Source organism: Leptodactylus fuscus, chromosome 1, assembly GCF_031893055.1.
Source record: "Leptodactylus fuscus isolate aLepFus1 chromosome 1, aLepFus1.hap2, whole genome shotgun sequence".
Taxonomy (NCBI): domain Eukaryota; kingdom Metazoa; phylum Chordata; class Amphibia; order Anura; family Leptodactylidae; genus Leptodactylus; species Leptodactylus fuscus.
Window position 1 is genome coordinate 183,434,380 of NC_134265.1, and position 19,181 is coordinate 183,453,560.

Below are 19,181 nucleotides of genomic sequence, written 5' to 3' on the forward strand. Positions count from 1 at the left end.
GCAGGTAGTCATCCAATATGAGTGGATGGGAGGGAAAGATTTTCTCTAGCGGTCCTGACAAAATTTACATGAAAATAATATAATTAATTATACAGTGTGAACCCGAACATATCCTCTCCATTTCATGAAGTCCTCAGATAGTGTAGATACAAATTGGGTAATCAAATATTCTCCGTAATCTCTTGACTGCACCACATATGCTATATTCTTAGATAAGTGGTCCGTATGTAACACAGTTATTAGGAACTACACAAATATTGCTTTTATATACACATTTATTAGAAAATACTATTAACAAATCCCAGGTTATAGGTCTGTTACATTTTACCTTTTCCATGATATGGCTGACCATTACTGGGAAAGAAGGAAGCTTCACGGGGGTGCCTTCATTTTCACTGTTGGTAGAAAACGTTCTGAGGGCTCTTTGTGCTTCTCCATAAACCTCTTCTCTCCTGCAAATAACAAATAATTTACCCAAAATGATTCCCTAGGAACAGTATTGATCAGTAAAGTGTTGCCATTTGCCATTTCCTATGAGTTTAGGAATACAATAATTTTTGTCTATTGATTAGTTGGCATTCTATCTACATTTAGCACTAAAATAATCAATAGAGCAGCCATAGGATAATATTTACTACTGGTTCCACAAAGCATCATGTGCAATAAATAACGCTATAGCCTTTAAAGTAGTGAATTCCGTTGTACAAAAAACAGCAATACTTAGCATATTGCTGTATGCTGCTATAGCAGAAGAACCTTAGAGCCCTCATATAGTGCCTAGCACACCACTCACTGCTATGGGGCTGCAGTTCTCCCATTCTCCTGATCACCTGGGGGACCCAGTAGTCAAACTCCCAGACTTGGATAGGGAATACACATACACATAGACTAATTTCAGGCATCTAACAGACAAATCAGGGGGTGATTCTGATATCAGATACAGCAGTGACTATGGCCTCAGATGTTTTTTCTGCACCGCACTTTTTGAAATTCACCCACCAGCCATTCTCAGTCTTAAACGACAGCTAAAAATACTACTAGACTTCTCTAAGGACCACAGCAAATATAAATAAGACAGATTTTAGGTTCAAGGCCAGAATGTTCATGGGGTAAATTATCAAGAATGAACATTTGTAGGAATGCTAGTTACCAATAATTGGCTGTGTATATATGCCACCAATAAGTGAATGCTTGTTCAATTATTATTGTAACACAAAAAAAATTAATCATTTGTAAATGATCGGGCTTTGTAAACAGGGATGTTAGCCGGCAAACATTTAAACTGTATGAGGGATGTCCGGTCCCTTTAGCGATGGTGCTTTCCCAAAGTAGCTTGCATCACCTTGTGTAAAACACCAAAGCAAATCAAGATTGATAAACATGCTATACTGTACATCACAGTACAGATGGGTGGGCTCTTGTATAATGCAGGGAAGCTGAGGCTGGTGGAGGGGTGTTATTCTAAAACTTTGAACAGTGGTTGTGGTGTCATGATGAGAGTCTCAGTTTCACGTGCTGCCAAGTTTGCAGTTCTATTTGTATTTCTGGAGAGATCACAAGTTAAAGGGATTCTATCACTGGGAAAACTAATTTTTAACTAAGCATATATTTGCATAGCCTTTAGAAAGGCTATTCCACACATACCTTTTGTTTGTTAATCCTCCCAGCCGTTTTTGAATTAGCCCGTTTTTACTGATATGCTAATTAGCTAGGAAAGACACCCGGAAGTTCCGTGAGCACTGTCTGCTGTGTGTACAGCACAGGCTGATGTTGCTGATGACTCATCAGCCTCCCTGCTCTCACCTACTCCTGTGTACGCACAGCAGACAGTGCTCACTGAGCTTCTGGGTGCTCGGCTAATTAGCATATCAATAAAAGTGAGCTAATTCAAAAACGGCTGGGATGATTAACAAACAAAAGGTATGTGTGTAATAGCCTTTCTAATGACTATGCAAATATACGCTTAGTTAAAAATGAGTTTTCCCAATGATAGAATCCCTTTAAAAACACAGTTGCGATTGGCATATATATATATTTTTTTTTTTGCATCTGTTGTTTTCTACTGCTATGCTTTACTTTTTATAATGTCAAAGATATAATATTTTGAAGTGATCCCCTACAGCCCTCAGCTTCCCTGCTCTATTACAAGAGCCAGCTCATCCATACTTCAGTGAGATAGTATGCAGACTCCTGCTGGCAAGAGACAGACAAAGAGGTGGATTTAAGAAGAGGATTTCAGCCAAAAAATTTTAAATAAACTAGGGGACAAATTTTAATAAAAGAGACAACATGCTGCCAGAAAATCAAAAGTTGTTTGAAAGTTTAAGCACACTTTAAGTGCCCCACTAACAGAATGACATACCACCCCATTCACTTGTCATACAAAATGTTGCATAACAACTTACGGATCTCCCGCTGAAAGCAACAGCAAATATCTGGAAGGTATGTGGTCAGGAGCAAAAACGTTGCTTGCAAATTTCACTGCAACTTGTCGAACCTGGACTTCAGGCTAAATGAGAAATGTGACAAGATAAGAATCAAACAGCTATGAAATGATATCTAACAATCAATTGTGTAAAGTTTAGAACTAAAATACCATACTAATAATAATTGTGTGCTTAAATCAGTAATGGTAAAATTACAGACAGATAATTAGTGCTATTTCACGGTTTGTCTGCAATCTTTGCTCGCTCACATCCCATACTGACAGAATAACATGGTAACTATCTTTATTTCACAAGTCTCCCAAAAAAACTCAGCAACAACAGTATGAACGGTCATCTTTACTATATGGATGGCACAATGACTTCAGACTTCCTGAAGTATGTCATGGGGGCAGGCAAAACAGTCAACAAATCTGTCAGAAAATATAGAACACTTTTCCCAACCCCTCATCACGTTTTGTAAGGAGAAAATGCAAGTTGAGATTCCCTAGGCTTTGAGTTTTTTCAGGAGTTCCTGAATGATACAAGATTACTGGTGTAAACATATTTGCAAACTGAGACTTGATACAGATTTATCTTCAGACTAGACTCTGAGGAGTGAGCTTCTTACTATGGTTCCCATTAACGATTGCTATCTTGATACTAGTTAGAGAAGAGCGAATAGTATTCGAATATCTCGCTCCATAGGAATGAATGGAAGCGGCTGGCTCTTAACCCCTTGGTGTTCAGCCGCTTCCATTCATTCCTATGGGAGCGAGGTATTCGAATCTAGAATTTCGAATACTATTCGCTCATCTCTAATACTAGTATCCAATTACTTGAGATGCTTTAAGAACAATTGATCACCTTACCTTTACTAAATATGATCCAACTAGAGCTTCCATGAGGGTTAGCTGAGCACCTTCTAAATTTGTGTAAGCCCCAACCATCATTGACAAGGCTTCCTGGATAGAAAGTCTGACATCCATATCTTCCTGCATGAGACCAACAAAGTATGAGTTAAAAGTGAGATTGTAATTCTGCCTGCAGAAGTTACATGGTAGCCCAATTAGCAAAAGCACCCTAAGGCTGAAGCCCCACGTTGCAGGAGTAAGTTGAGTAGAAGGGAGAAGTATAAGTCCTTCCTTTATATTTCCTATTCCCTTTGCAGCCACTACTGGGTTTGGATAGAAAAAAACGCAACAAAATATGCAACAAAAAAGTGAGGCCTCAGCCTTAGCAGTAATTTTCCACTTCAGAAGACAAATATTACTCTGTTGTACAACAAATAGTAATACAATTTTGCAATATCATTTCAGTCAAATCCTCACAGCATTCAATATATCCACTTGTCTTCATAGCATTTACTCTTAAAATTAAATTATTCTGAAATGTTTTTACCTAGTTTTTCTTGACTAAATACTGTATTTAGGAATTTTTCATGTAATTATCTACAGTATATTTCAAAAAGTGTACTATATCTACTGAAATCATCACTCTGGCCACTAAGCCTTATAATAGACATTTGCCAATTCTGTAGGGGTTTTCTTTGCAGCAGTCACCTCATTTACATTACAGAGAAGACAACCAAAATAAAAATAGAAGGTCGCATTAGTATAAATAATATCACATAACTGACATGGCATAACATAATTGAAAGGGGGGGAGAAAATATGTGCTGATCTCATCTATTGTCAAAGAGAATACCTAGAAAACTCATCCATAGACCTCAGTGGGTCACCTCCAGACTACTGTTGTCTATGGTCATGAATATGCTGTTAAAGAGAACGCTGTTAACAGTGCAGAGGAGAAGCTCAGGAAAGATAATAATTATGTCCAGAAAATAGAAAAAAAAATTGGTAATACATTCTATTTAAGGCTATGTACTTTGTTATTGTGCTAAAAAGCTCCCAGAATACACATAACACATCCATACAGCTCCATTGACCCAACATATGCCAGGCCAGTTGTAATTTTTACACTACAAAGTATCTCATATACCATTGTTAAAAAATGTATAACCTATTAGATGCCATGCACCAAAAAGAGGGTGAATATAGAACAGAATTTAGGTCCTTCGTTTCTGATAAAAATAACGCAGAATACAAAATTAAAGCAAAGATAAAAAGAAAAAAGAAAAAAAAAAGAAACAACAGCTACAGTTTAATCCAACAAGAGACAACATATTGTAAATGCTCGAATCCAATCTGAAATTTCTTGTTTAATTTCCATAGACATCAACCATCATAAGTAACCCTGTTTGTTTGGAGGAAACGAGGAGTTGCCAAACGGCCGTTGCCCGCATAGTGTTCTGTAAGGTTGTCCCTCAAAAAAGCGGAGCGGAGTAGCAGCATCGCTCCTGCCGCTGCTGGCTTCACGCAGGGCAGGAGTGTAGAGATGTCGCAGGCACCTGTGCAGGCGTCTAACCCTCCCCGGCATCCGCCTTTCTATTACAGCAGATGCCGCGTCTGTATTGGCATTGTGAAGGCTGGATAACTGACTGGTCTCACCATCTATGAGCGTGCACGCAGGGCCAGTGGCATAGAAGCGACGTCATCTTGCCGCTGGCTTTGCATATGTAGCCCCGCCCACCAATGACGCAACAAAGCAGGAAGAAAGAAGATTTTACAGCAGCGAAGACTGGTGAGTATGTGACATGGGAATACCCCTTTAAGTGCTTTAAAGTGCCATCCTCAACTATACCCACAATGACTACAAACTAGGTTGTATTGTGATCAGTATATTTTATACACCAGGTACAGAATTTGAGAAATAATTTTACAGAACAATAGACATGGGCAAATCTGAGAAGTGCTTCTGGAAAAACCTAAATGAATAAAAGGCAATTAGAACCTCTCACTATATTGGGATGGCCAATTTGCAGTTCAAAGATCTATATTATAATGAATACAGATGGCTGAGTATAGAGTCAGGAACAAGGGTCTCAAGAAAAACCAATCAAGAAAATGCTCAAGATTACACTCCGCCTAGGTAGCAGATGTAATGGAATTGGGCATACATAAGCCCCAAAATGCTATGTCACAGAAGTACCATAATTCACATTGTTTAAAAAAACCAAAAAAAACCCAAGAACATCATTTGGAAATGAAATCCAACAATCCGATGCCTCTGAGCTTTGGGTTACAGTAAATTATGGGATTTTCATAGAATAGAGTCATTAAAACACATCTACAATCAGCACCTTTACCAAACAGGCATAAATGGTTTTTCCAATCTAATCAAGTGAGGGGATATTGCTAATATTTGCCACTTTACAGTCAGTGAAGGCCACAGCACTAACATACAGCTGCATCGCTCTCTCTGCACAGAGACTCTCCCTGTCACTGACTGTGCAGGATACTGGGATCAGTCCAATTCATTGATATAGCACCAGACTGTTAAAAAGGTTAGCCACTTCACAGCAAAGAACAAGAGAGACAGTGTGCTAAATTATTCGTAAAATAGGTGGGAGTTATATAAAAATATATAAATGCATGGACAAAATCTATACTACCAAACAAGTCTAAGTGTGGAAGTATTAAAAAATTCTATCAGGGTTTGCAAGCTGAAAAGTCGATCATTTTTTTTGGGACAACAGTATTCCATGCAGTTAGGATAGGAAACTTACATTATGAATAACAAATGAATTAATATTTGGTTTTCACTCATGCAGATGTTATTTGCCACTTTAAAGGGGTTTCTGACTATGTCCGTAAAGATTTTTCATTGTTTAATGAACAGTTCCAGTATATAACATTCTAATTCCTTATGAATCAGTTCCTCACTATCTCTACCAGTCTGGCCCAAGCGGAAAAAGAACTGGTAAGATTCAGCTTTATTTATAAGGAGCATGACAACTATGCACAGAGATTAAAGAGAGTGCTTTATCAGGACACTGGACACTGCCTTAAAGGGATTCTACCATTAAACTACTTTTTTTTCTAATTACCACGTCGGAATAGCGTTAAGAAAGGCTATTCGTCTCCTACCTTTAGACGTGGTCTCCGCCGCGCTGCGCCGTTCCGTAGAAATACCGGTTTTAACCGGTATGCAAATGAGCTCTCCACAGTAATGAGGGCGGGCCCCAGCGCTGAAAGGCCGATTAGCACATCCACATTGCTGCCCAGAGCTCTTTCCTGCACCGCCTCCTTCTTCTGCAGCAACTCTGCCTCTTCTGGCTTCCCTTGCTCTTGTAGTTCTATACAGGAGCATAGAGAGCCCACCCCAAAATGGCCACCGGCCGGCTCCTGTATTGAACTGCAAGAGCGGCTACCCCAAAAAAATGGCCGCCGGCCGCCAGACATTTTTGGGTAGCCGCTCTTGCAGTTCAATACAGGTGCCGGCCGGCGGACATTTTGGGGTAGCCGCTCTTGCAGTTCAATACAGGAGCTGGCCGGCGGCCATTTTGGGGTGGCCTCTCTATGCTCCTGTATCGAACTACTAGAGCAAGAGAAGCCAGAAGAGGCGGAGTTGCTGCAGAAGAAGGAGGCGGCGCAGGAAAGAGCTCTGGGCAGCAATGGGGACGCGCTCATCGGTGTTTCAGCGCTGGGGCCCGCCCTCATTGCTGCGGAGAGCTCATTTGCATACCGGTTAAAACCGGTATTTCTACGGAACGGCGCGGCGGAGACCACGTCTAAAGGTAGGAGACGAATAGCCTTTCTTAAGGCTATTCCGACATGTTCATTAGAAAAAAAAAGGTAGTTTAATGGTAGAATCCCTTTAATTCTTGCCATCAAAAAATACTGGAAATCCTGATGGACTAGCAAAAATGTATTAGTGTGGTTATTTTGTGTTCTATTTTAGGTTCTACATTACGGCTTTGTTTTCTGTTCTGGGGATATCATCACTCCTTAAGAAGAGATCACCTTCACAGGCATATGGAGACTTACAAAAGCCTTTTTCGCTCCACTGGGGGATTATGGGAAAAATATGCAAATCTGTTTTCCAAGATGTAAATAGGAAAGCAGTGCCTCTGTTTGCTGCCCTCTAGGGGCAGCCCCTTAAACATCATGATTGACTCGGGCATGATTTTTAAGGGGGCTGCCCCTAGAGGGCAGCAAACAGAGGCACTGCTTTCCTATTTATATCTTGGAAAACAGATTTGCATATTTTTCCCATTTGTTTTCTGTGAAATGCAATGCACAGGATAGATTTTTCAGTACTTTCCATTCCCGGAGAGCAAGAAACAAATCTATTAAATAGCAGTGTACTAACATACATTAAAAAGTAAGTTGTATAACTGTTCATTAAAAAATGGTTAAATGTGGGCTGAAATCGCATGACATTTTTGATGCAGTTTTTTAAGCCAAAACAAGGAATGGATCTTAACAAAAAGGTAAAACTTATATATCTCCTTTGTTTGTATCCACTCCTATGTGACTCTAAAACTGCACCAAAAACAGCAGGTTTGGTTCCAGCTTAACATAAATTCAAAAACCCTCTTTGAGTTCCAACAATACAAATAACACCAGGAATCCACTACAGCCACACTTGTGAAATTAGTAATGCTCCACACAACACGCTACCCATACCTCTTTGAAAATGCTCTGTGCTGGCAAGCTACAGTATTACAATGGTTCTCCTGCTTTGCAAAATTGATGGTCTGTTTTCAGGAATGGCCATCAATATGCCACTGATGGGGTCAACACTTGATATCCCAGCTGATTAAAGGGTCTGTGGCATTCCAGAAAGTACTGCAACCTTTCTATTGTTTACCAGTCACAGATCTTTACCCTTAACAGGGGCTCTATCAAATATTAGAGCTCACTACAGTTTAGGCCTGTTCAGATACATGAGACTGAACTATAATATCAGACATAATCTCTATGGAGTTGTGCCTGGTAAACAATAAAATGGATACAGCATTGGTGGTCTGGTGTGGAGAGTTGCATCCTTATGGATCTAATTTTGATAGCCTGTGCTAAAAGTTATGGCATACATTTTGTAATGTTTTAAGACTTTCACAGTCATGCATACAGATGATCTCAAAAAAATCAGTCAACCAACCAAAGTCCCTTTCACATAAATCCAACCCTTGCAAATAGCTACCATGGATGTAGAATAGTGAACGCTACCATCCAGAATCTAGAGAACAAATATTATTAAATATAGTTATCTTAGAGAAAATTTTCAAACACCTTGAACTATAGAATTTCCTCAGCAAATGCACCTTAGAGGGAAAAAAAAGACTATTAGCTTATTCGAGTGCTTATACTTTTAAGGCAATGCTCTAGGGAACTGAAAAAATTAAAAAACGCCATTGACAAGACTTTTCTTTCTTGGAACTATTAATACACAAGATCCTATGCAATATAATATCACTAAAGATGTTACGTCAAGATTAGCACAACCGGCAATAATAATCATTTCTATAAATATATTTGTGGCGACTGTTATTCTTTTACAAAAGACTGAAGAAGAAGTCTGTATGCGTTCATAGCTTACAAATGTAATGATTCTGGTTATGGGAAGAATATGCAAATCTGTCTGCCATGATGTAAATAAGGAGACAGTGCCTCAGTCATGCTACCCACTAAGGTGGTGCTCCCTTTAACATCATGCCTGACCCTCCCAGAGGCCTTTGCTGCAATGCAATGATATGGGATTTTACCAAATACAGTCTCTCAGCCGAGGACAGCTGTTTCGATCTGATTGGATCTCTTCAGCCCGGCACAGAGAAGACTGACTTGGAAGAGGTGAGAGGCTTCTAGACCAGGTTAAGGGGATATTGTCACTCCTTAGGCAGAGACCACCATGTAGGTGTGTGGAGTCTTATTAAACCATTTATGCTCCACTGTGAGGGATCATGGGAAGAATATGCAAATCTGTATGCCATGATGTAAATAGGGAGACAGTGCCTCAGTCATGCTGCCCACTAAGGGTAGCTCCCTTTAACATCATCATGGCAGGCAGATTTGCATATTCTTCCCATGATCCCTCACAGTGGAGCGTAAATGGCTTACTAAGACTCCACACGCCTACATGGTGGTCTCTCCCTAAGAAGTGACAATATCCCCTTAACATGTTTCTGGTTAGTTAATAAAGGTATAATACTAACAATACATTTGTCTTTTTGACACAAAGTTACCAAATATTGGCGACTGTCAAAATAAAACAAGAAGCAACGGTAAAATTAAACATTTTTGTAAAATATTTTTATGGTAAAAAAAAAAAATCTAGTAGGGTCTGTAATATTGGTAGGAGAATTACATACCTTCCTCATGGCTTCAAAAAACTGCTGAACTAAGGCAAGGTCCTTTGTGAAAAGCTGAGGCATCCGGCTAGATGGAAATAAATGGGAAAAAGGTAAAAAGATATTCAACACTAGGAAAGTTTGCAGTCTGTGAAAATTATCCAAAATGCTTCTTGTAGTCAACATACCCCGAGAGTTTACCAACAGCTGAATATGCCATGGAAAGCAACTTAGGATCCTGCACAGAAAAGGAAAAAAAAGTGATTTGATGTATATTTCCATATGAAAAAAAAGTTTTACACAACATCTATGTACTAGCTAAGATCCATGCTCTATATCAAACCTTCTCATACACAATAATATAACTATTATTGAGTTTATGGCTGGAAATAAAACTCTGTCAATTTATTTTTTATTTTTTTAAATAATCAATAGAAAGTGTTTCTGTCTTTGGGCATACTATTACCCTACAAGATACAACAAATGTGAAAAGTAATGGATACATGCATTTTTTTTTTCTTTCAGGGTTATTCTCATCCCACCCCTTCACAACTCACATGGACATACATGACATGTCTACATGCTGCAGAAAGAAGCGGGCGGGACTACACTGTGTTCCAAATTATTATGTAAATAATAATATTTTCTCATATTTTCAAAAATTACATATATGAATTGCAGTCATTGTAATTTTCTAGTCATCAACTATTAGAGAACAATTGAAAGGTTTTTGGACAAACTGCCTATGATAACAGTATATTTTATTAAAAAAAATAAACACAAAATGCACTCAAAATGCATGTTCTAAATTATTATGCGCAGCAGAGTTTTCAACCTTTTTATTTGTAAACAAAAAAAAAAAAAAAGGCCAATAGTGAAATAAGCATTAGCAGGTTATTACAAACTGAAATCAGTTTTCAAGTCAAAACTTTATTCTAGGTGATTTTACATTTGCACATAGGACGCCTTGTTTGAAAGGAGCTTCTGAACTCTCTTGTCCATTGAATTTGTCAGGTTTTGGATGGTTTCTGCTTCAATTGTTTTGCATGAGGACTGAATACCTCCCAGAGCTGTTGCTTAGATGTGAACTGCCTCCCGTCATCATGGACACTCCTTTTGATGAAGCTCCAGAGGTTCTCAATGGGGTTGAGGTCCATCAACCAGCCATCCTCTACTCCATCCATCTGGACCACCGAGCGTTGCACGGCATTCATCAGTGAACAAAACAGTTTTGAAGTCAATCTTCATGTATTGTTTGGCCCACTGAAGCCGTTTCTGCTTGTGTGCAGTGGATAGAGGAGGTCGACAGGATGGCTTACGCACAGCTGCAAACCTCTGAAGGACCTTGCATCTTGTTGTTCGGGGGATGTTGGAGGCACCAGCAGCTTCAAAAACGTGTCTGCTGCTCTGACAAGGCATTTTTGCAGTTGCTCTTTTAACCTGACGTAATTGTCTGTTGGAAAGAGTCCTCAATTCTCCCTTATCAGCACGCACACGTGTGTGCTGTGAATCAGCTACATACTTCTTGATTGTGCGATGATCACGATGAAGTGTCTTGGCAATGTTGATTGTAGTCATTCCTTGACCTAAATACTCCACAATTTGTTACTTCTCAGCAGCCGACACATCCTTTTTCTTTCCCATTTTGGCTGAAAATGTAGGCTGCTTAATAATGTGGGACCGCCTTCTTAAGTAGTCTTGCCTTTAATTGGACACACCTGCCAAACTAATTAGCAAAGGCGTCTGCAATTGCTTTCAGTGATATAAAGAGCCCTGACACTCATCACCATCAATGAGTTTAACTGACAAACAAAAGAATTCTTACCTTATTACTCCTAAACACTTTTTGCATAATAATGTGGAACACAGTGTATGGAAACAGCTAAGATGGCTAGGTTATGCCGTTTCCATACGTCCATTTAGAAAGTACCAGGATGGATACAATTCTAAGTCACCTTTTTATAGTTCAAACCAACATATATATTTTTTTAAGGTGCTTTAAAGCATTACTAAACTTTAGGACAACTTTTGATTTTCTGGCAGAATTTGTGTCATTAACACATTTTGTTATCTACCATTTAAGTTTAAGACATATTTCTGATCCAGAAAAGAATAAATATGAGGCAGATTTTCTTGTGCAAAGTATAACAAGTTTAAAGGGATCCTATCTTTTAAACACAATTTTTTCTCCCTTACATGTCGGAATAGCCTTAAGAAAGGCTACTCGTCTCCTACCTTTCCTTTTCTTCTCTGCGACGCCGTTCGCCTGCAATCCCGGTTTTTCTCGGTATGCAAATGAGCTATCTCGCAGAACTGGGGGCGGGCTCCAGCGCTCAAACAGCACTGGGGGCGTCCCCAATGCTGCCAGAGAGCTCTCCGCCTCCATCTTCTTCTGCGACGAGGTCTTCACAGCGTCTTCTTCTGGTGGCGTCTTCTTACTTCTAGGCCTAGGGCAAGCCGACTGTGTATGCCCACGGCCACAAGAAAAATGGCCGCTTCCACAGTATTGTAAGCGGCCATTTTCTCGTGGCCGGCGGGCATGGGCAATCGGCTTGCCCAAGGCCTAGAAATAAGAAGACGCCGCCGGAAGAAGACGCTGTGAAGACCTCGTCTCAGAAGAAGATGGAGGTGGCACTGGAGAGCTCTCTGGCAGCATTAGGGACGCCCCCCAGTGCTGTTAGAGCGCTGGGGCCCGCCCCCAGTGCTGCACGAGAGCTCTTTTGTATACCGAGAAAAACTAGGATTTCTATGGAACGGTGGCGCAGAGAAGAAAAGGAAAGGTAGGAGATGAATAGCCTTTCTTAAAGCTATTCCAACATGTTAGGGAGAAAAAAATTGTGTTAAAAAAATAGGATCCCTTTAAAATGGTGTAAACTTAGTTGAAGATTCAATTAAGGCAGAATTTTGGCAAACAGACAATTGAGAACGTGTTTTTTGGGGGGGTTTTGCTGCAATGGAGAGATTTTTTGGAACAATGGAGAAAGATTTTGTGCGTTGAAAAAATGAACCACAATTTTTGTGCATGGGAAAGTGAGCCAGAATTTTGGAGCGTTGAAAAAGAAAAGAGACAGATTTCAAAAGGTCTGTATAATACATTTATAAATAGGTCGAAAACTGCAATACAGGATTCAGAAAGGATTAGACAGTGCAAACTTTGACAGTATTGATAAATATGCCCCATGTGTATTTAACAGCAGAATGTTGGAAACTGAGGTTCAAAAGTGGAGTTTACGCAAAAGTTTAACAATATATTTTCTTTTGGGCAGCTTTCACGTTGCATTTTGCAGTGTTCTTTGGAGGTATACATCAGTGTTACACTCAGCAGAAATTATTCCTCCACATACTAGCTTGTTTAGGGGCACTATGGAATTATCTAGAAATTACGCTATTATGAAAATTGTGTACAAAGAAGAGTTTCTGACTGGTAGTCCTTCATTATAATTTTCAGCAGTTCCCTTTTGGTGGTAGTGTTACTGGCTACTGCTAGCTTTCCTTGTATCTTGTCTGGTCTGAGTGTGTAGCTCCTCTTTGTCATTTCTTGTTGCATGTGCTTGACTTACTTCTTGCTCCAGTTCTGCTGTGCAATGTTCCAGGATCCCATACTACTTATTCAGGGTCTGTTGTGTTTGTCTGTTAGTTATTATTTTTCTCCTCCATACCTCCTGCTACAGTCATCATATGTTTTAACCACTATCTGTAATCATGTATGGAGTTACCTGCGTGATGGTGAGTTCCCATTGCCTTGCATTGCTTGTTATCTGCTGTGCTGATATGACCTTCACATATTTCTCTTGCAGCTATCCAAATCTTATACCATTCAGTCCAACTGAAATCCTGAGGCTAACTTAGCACTGAAAAGACTGTCTGTAACCAGTAAAGGCAACTACTACAGGTGACCTGTAGCGGCCAGTTGGCATTTTTACATTCAAGAGAATCTCCAAATCTACAATGGGGCATCTGTTGCCACAGATTCCCATGTTAAAAAAAAAAAAAAAAAAAAATGCCGACAGTATATAATTTGACAATCTATGGAACACAGGCATATACCAGCAAGCCAGGGGCCAAAAGGACATTATTATTGTCCTTGGTCTGGTGAATAGGGTCTATGGATGCATCTGCTTGGAGCATGCCTGGAACATACAGAGATCAGAAAATGCAAAGAGCATTGCAATAGCATTCTTATTAACCACTAGCTGGTACCCGCGACTTCGTCTGCGGTGATTGTAGCAGTGGGTATGTACAGGCGCGGGTAAGGTTTTCGTACTGTGTATAAGGTATGGGATATGAAATGTAACTTTGTATCTTGTTTTTTCTGTAATTCAGAGAATACGTGAGACTTTTGTGTTGAATGTAATTTGTATTTGAGCTGCTATACGATGTTGTGAGAAACTTTACATAGTGACTTTGGGACAGAAGTATTTGAAGTTAACCCTTTCCCGTCGATGGCATTTTTTGATTTTCGTTTTTGACTCCCCTCTTTCTAAACCCCATAACTTTTTTATTTCTCCGCTCCCAGAGTCATATGAGGTCTTAATTTTTCCTAGGACAAATTTTTCTTCATGATTCCACCATTATTTATTCTATATAATGTACTGGGAAGCAGGGAAAAAATTCTGAATGGGGTGGATTTGACGAAAAAATGCATTTCTGCGACTTTCTTACGGGCTTTGGTTTTACGGCGTTCACTGTGCAACCAAAATGACCTGTCCCCTGTATTCTGTGTTTCGTTACGATTCCGGGGATACCAAATTTATATGGTTTTATTTACATTTTGACCCCTTAAAAAAATCCAAAACTGTGTTAAAATTTTTTTTTTTGAAAAGTGGTCATATTCCGACAGCCGTAACTTTTTTATACGTTCGTGTACGGGGATGCATAGGGCGTCTTTTTTTGCGGGGTCGGGTGTACTTTTTAGTTCTACCATTTTCGGGAAATGTTATTGCTTTGATCACTTTTTATTCAAATTTTTATCAGAATCAAAACAGTGAAAAAACGGTGGTTTGGCACTTTTGACCATTTTTCCCGCTACAGTGTTTACTGAACAGTAAAAATATTTGTATAGCTTTGTAGAGCAGGCGATTTCGGACGCGGGGATATCTAACATGTATGTGTTTCACAGTTTTTAACTACTTTTATATGTGTTCTAGGGAAAGGGGGGTGATTTGAATTTTTAATCCTTTTTATTTGTTTTTAGATTTTTTTTTACTTTTTTTTTAAACTTTTTTTTTTGCATTTATTAGACCTCCTAGGGGTATTGACATGGGTGGGCGGTGTCGCGGATTGTCAGAGCGGTGGGGGTCGGCAAACATGGCAGCTCCGGAGCGTTAAAGAGAGCCTCCTGGAGTATCGTTAAGGTGAGGGGCAAAGTGGTAAAGTAAATGTATATGTGATTGTGTGGGGTTAGGGGCGAGGCTGCAGAGGGCAATAGGAATTTTGTGGCTTGCTATGGTCCAAAGTGTGTGAGATTGCAGAGATGGTGGTGTGGAAAATTTCAGCCAAATTGGTCGAGCGGGTTTTGCGTGATTGACTAACGAACATCCGAACATCCAAAACCCACAAACATCCGAACTCACAAACTTTCACATTTATAATATTAATAGGATCATAATTGGACACATAAAATATGTAAAAGTTAAAATTCTTACCTCTTTATATTCATTTATCAGTTTTGTAAGTCCATTCAGTAGCATTGGACCTAAAGGTTTTATTTTAGCATCAGGACAACTGTTAAAAAGCAAAAATAAATATCTTATTTCGGCTACTAAAGCATTGTAATCTATAATAAAATCCGTTTAAAGCTTTTTTTTAATAACTTCACTGTAAATGACATATTTTGTCAGTTAATTTGATTACTATATCATCGGACATCTCATAAGTTGTGTGCATGTTCAATACCCCGTCAAAATGTAGACTATGATTAGGGGGCTTAGCGCCCTGAAGCAACTCATGTTTTGTTCAGATATCTTCGAAGTTGTCTGTTATAGTGTTTTGTTTTTTATCGAATTTGGATTAAGAGTTAAATTTTATTCAACAATTTTGAATGCTGGATTTTATAATGAAGTTCAATAATCATACTTTCTATCATCAGGTGAGCAGTCATGAACTGGAGCAGACAGTCAGGGACCACCCACCCGCAGAGAGCCTATTTAACATATTGGTTGTTGAAACGAAAAAATTATTGATTAGGGACAATGGAAGAAAATGAAAAAAATTCCCACTTTTCCAGAATCAGTAGAGCAGAAACTAATAAAGAAAGCAGAGTTGGAGTTGATGTTGGTCCTCTTTGAAGGAACACTTAATATAGCAATGAATGATATAGTGAACAGGAGATACATTTGACCCATTCCTAATGGAGATGGCCTGAATAAAGGTGGCTGCTTGAGTGGGGGAGGAAGGCAAAATGGAAGGAAAATCTCTTCTGTTTGGAAGGGAGGAGAACTCGATGGACTACCCGGTCGACACCCTCTCGAACTCAGGCATTGTTCAGTCCGGAGTGGGGGAAGACCTTAATGCAGGGGAGGGCTTGGAAGATGAAGGCTTGGAGGTTTTAGTGCATGGCTGACAGATAGGCCTAAGCTTGCAAGAGGGCTTCTTGGAGCAGGAGTCCTGGGAAGACTGTCCTCTGGAGCGAGAGGTTTAGCCATGAAAGAAGCAGAAACACTGAGAACGGCTGGCAGAGGGAGGCTGGTGCTTAGTACGCCTCTGGGGAAGGAGAGAACTTTTTCCCCCTGTAGCTTCAGAGATTAGCTATTCAAGGCCTTTTCCAAAAAGCCGGCCCTGTCCGTCCCAAGAGAAGGGAAGAGCCACAGCCGCCTTTTTTAGATGTGGATTCAACGTTCCATGAACAGATCTAGAAAGTACAGCGGATTTCTACTGCATTGACGACTACGTTGGCAGAACGGCAAGCTTCTTCCAGGGAGGATCGCATAGGTACCTGGAATTGTTCAGGATTTGAGAGACAAGCATTTGGTTATCATGGAGGTGGGCTTCATTGGAGAGACCCTTCTGGAGCTGTTTGGTCCAGGAAATGCAGGCCTTGCTGACCCAAGTAGCAGAGGAGTAACGCTGCAGGGAGAAGACAGCCACTACAAAGGCTGCCTTGGCAAGTGAGTCCAGACTTTTATTCAAGGGATTGACGAGGAAGGCGGAGTCTACCAAATGCAGAATAATAGCCTGAGAGAATCTATTTATTGTGGAGTACACCGCGCGAGGCTCTGATCACATGGAGGCATACTGGAAAAGGAAAAAGGGGAAAAAGGACATCCAACTTCCCAGTGGAAGGAAGGGGATGGTCCGGGTGAAGCTATCATTCCTTCCAGATATGGTCAAACGGCCCATGGTTGGGGAAGACCAGAGGAGGATCCAGGTTCTCTTGAGTTCTGCAGGGTTTCTCTGACCGTACGGTTGAGCTCCTGCATAGCAGTGGAAATAGATGTACTTAGCTGATGCTCTAAGTTGGATTCAGATGCGCCTCCAAAAGAAAAAGTCCAGGCAGGGGGAGACAGTGTTCCGCCTGTTGGAGTGGAAGGCAGCCAATCCAACACTTCCTGAACAGACTGGTTAAGTTTGGCAAGGTCACCTACGGCCTAGGTAAGGGAAGTTGCCCAGTCCGGAGAGGATCCACCAAAGGAGGGCTGACAGAGTCCTGAGCTGGCTTCGGCAGAAGGTATAGAGAGCTAATGGGATCAGGCTGGCTGTATGGTAACTTTTTATTTCAGCAGATGCATGCATTAAAACGTGGTGGCACCGAAGAAGCCAAGGGGGCAGGTTGCCTCCCCCCAAGATAAGGACATAGGTAGAACTCCCAGGACAGCCCCCTGGCCAACAGGAAGGCCAATGAAGAGTCTGGAGGCCCAGGAAGAGGGCGGGCCTAGTTGAGGCCTAGTCCCCAGCTGAAACCAGGAACGAAAGTAGTAATCTAATCATGGTTAGCTGGCGGAGCCCCATTGATGTAAGTCACAAGTGTTCTGGATGTCCTGGAGACCGGAGATTAGAGGGGGTCGACAGGAGTTTTCATACTCGTCTACAGTATTTTCTACTCATCTACGGGTCACCCTTTTGGTGAGCCTTGCACTGTTAGGTGGGGTCACCGGCATGCAGTGAGTGGGGACTGGGTGACCAGCGAGAGTACAACAATTTTTTTTTCTTTTTCTTCTGAAGACCTAAGTCAAGTCATGTCTGCCTCCTACAGGACACTAGTTTAAAACTGGCTAGCACAGTGTCTGTGGAAAGGGCATAGCCTGGAGGTGGAGACGTTATCTTTTACTACTCCTAGTAGTCAGTCTAGTAGTCAGGCTATACCCATGGTGTTGTGTCCCCTTATTAAATAAGCGAGAAAATAGGATCACAAAGCAATGTAATTAAGGGATGAAGTGCTGGGTTGTTGGGTTTTTTATGCATTTTCTACCTATAGTGTTCCTTTAAAATGATTTAAAAAAATTATAGCCTTCTAAGTTATCTCTGCTACTTACACTCCACAAATATGATGCACAAATTGCAGACAGAGCATCCTTAATTTGGCATTTGTGCTTCCACCAAAAAGCCCATCATAAACAACCTGAAATAAGGTAAAAGAAAAAAATATTGTAATCGAGAGACACACATGCAATGTAGTAAAAAAAGATAATTCTATAATATATACAGAATATGAGCTAGAAACCCCACACATTCATAGAATAAAAAGAAGCACTATTACGATGGTTGTTATAGATAATCTCTTATTTCTATAGCAATTTTTTTTTTTATTTTTTTTTTCATTTTTATCTCCCAGTCACCCAAAAGCCATAGCTTTAATTTTCTCTTCACATTACAAACATGTATGGGAAAACTGAACAAAAAAAAATTTGGACCATTTTTACAGGTTTTGTATTTACAGTGTTCACTGTGCAGTAGAAAAGACATTAACTTTTTCTATGGATCACTGCAATCACAGCAATACAAAAAGTGTATGTACCGTATTTTTCGGACTATAAGACGCACTTTTTTCCCCCCAAATTTGGGGGGAAAAGAAGGGTGCGTCTTATAGGCCGAATGTGGCGCCTGGCATCCGCTGTAATAGAGAGGCGGAAGCCGGCAAGTGATAGACGCCATTACAGGTGCCGGGGCCTGCGACATATCTGCGCTCCTCTGCCCTGCATGAAGCCAGCAGCGGGAGGAGTGATGCTATTCCGCTCCTCTGTCCCCCCGCCGCTGGCTTCATGCAGGGCAGGGCAGCGATGTCTCAGGCCCCGGCGTCTATCCCTCCCCGGCATCCGCCTCTCTAGTACAGCGGATGCCGGGTCAGTATCAGCGGCCCCTTCTCCCCCGGGGCCGGTCCCCACCGGCCCCATACCTGTGAAGCTGCAGGCCGGCTCCTGCGCGGCGATATCGCAGGAGCCGACCTGTTCGGGTGACCGCCGGGAGCCTAATGAGGCTCCCAGGCCTGTCACTGCTATATATTAGTATTGCGGCTGGGTCTATGACCAGCCGTAATACTAATAGACAGAATGTCCCATAGACGGCAATACAGTTGTATTGCCGTCTATGGGACTTGCAATCAAGTGACCGCAGGTTCAAGCCCCGGGGGG

General features: G+C 40.8%; 1 protein-coding gene across 2 annotated transcripts in view; it reads right to left on the reverse strand.

The window, feature by feature from the left end:
• ECPAS (Ecm29 proteasome adaptor and scaffold) overlaps positions 1 to 19,181 on the reverse strand; it is a 77,783-nt gene that overhangs the window by 41,347 nt on the left and 17,255 nt on the right. The window contains exons 10-17 of one of the 2 annotated variants that reach the window (XM_075280355.1): positions 18,087 to 18,172; positions 15,261 to 15,339; positions 9,804 to 9,853; positions 9,637 to 9,703; positions 8,472 to 8,507; positions 3,296 to 3,418; positions 2,406 to 2,509; positions 329 to 452 (exon numbers count right to left, since the gene is read on the reverse strand). In XM_075280355.1, the coding sequence (XP_075136456.1) occupies positions 329 to 452; positions 2,406 to 2,509; positions 3,296 to 3,418; positions 8,472 to 8,507; positions 9,637 to 9,703; positions 9,804 to 9,853; positions 15,261 to 15,339; positions 18,087 to 18,172 (669 nt within the window). The remainder of the gene's footprint in view (positions 1 to 328; positions 453 to 2,405; positions 2,510 to 3,295; positions 3,419 to 8,471; positions 8,508 to 9,636; positions 9,704 to 9,803; positions 9,854 to 15,260; positions 15,340 to 18,086; positions 18,173 to 19,181) is intronic. The other variant, XM_075280356.1, reaches the window with a different exon arrangement.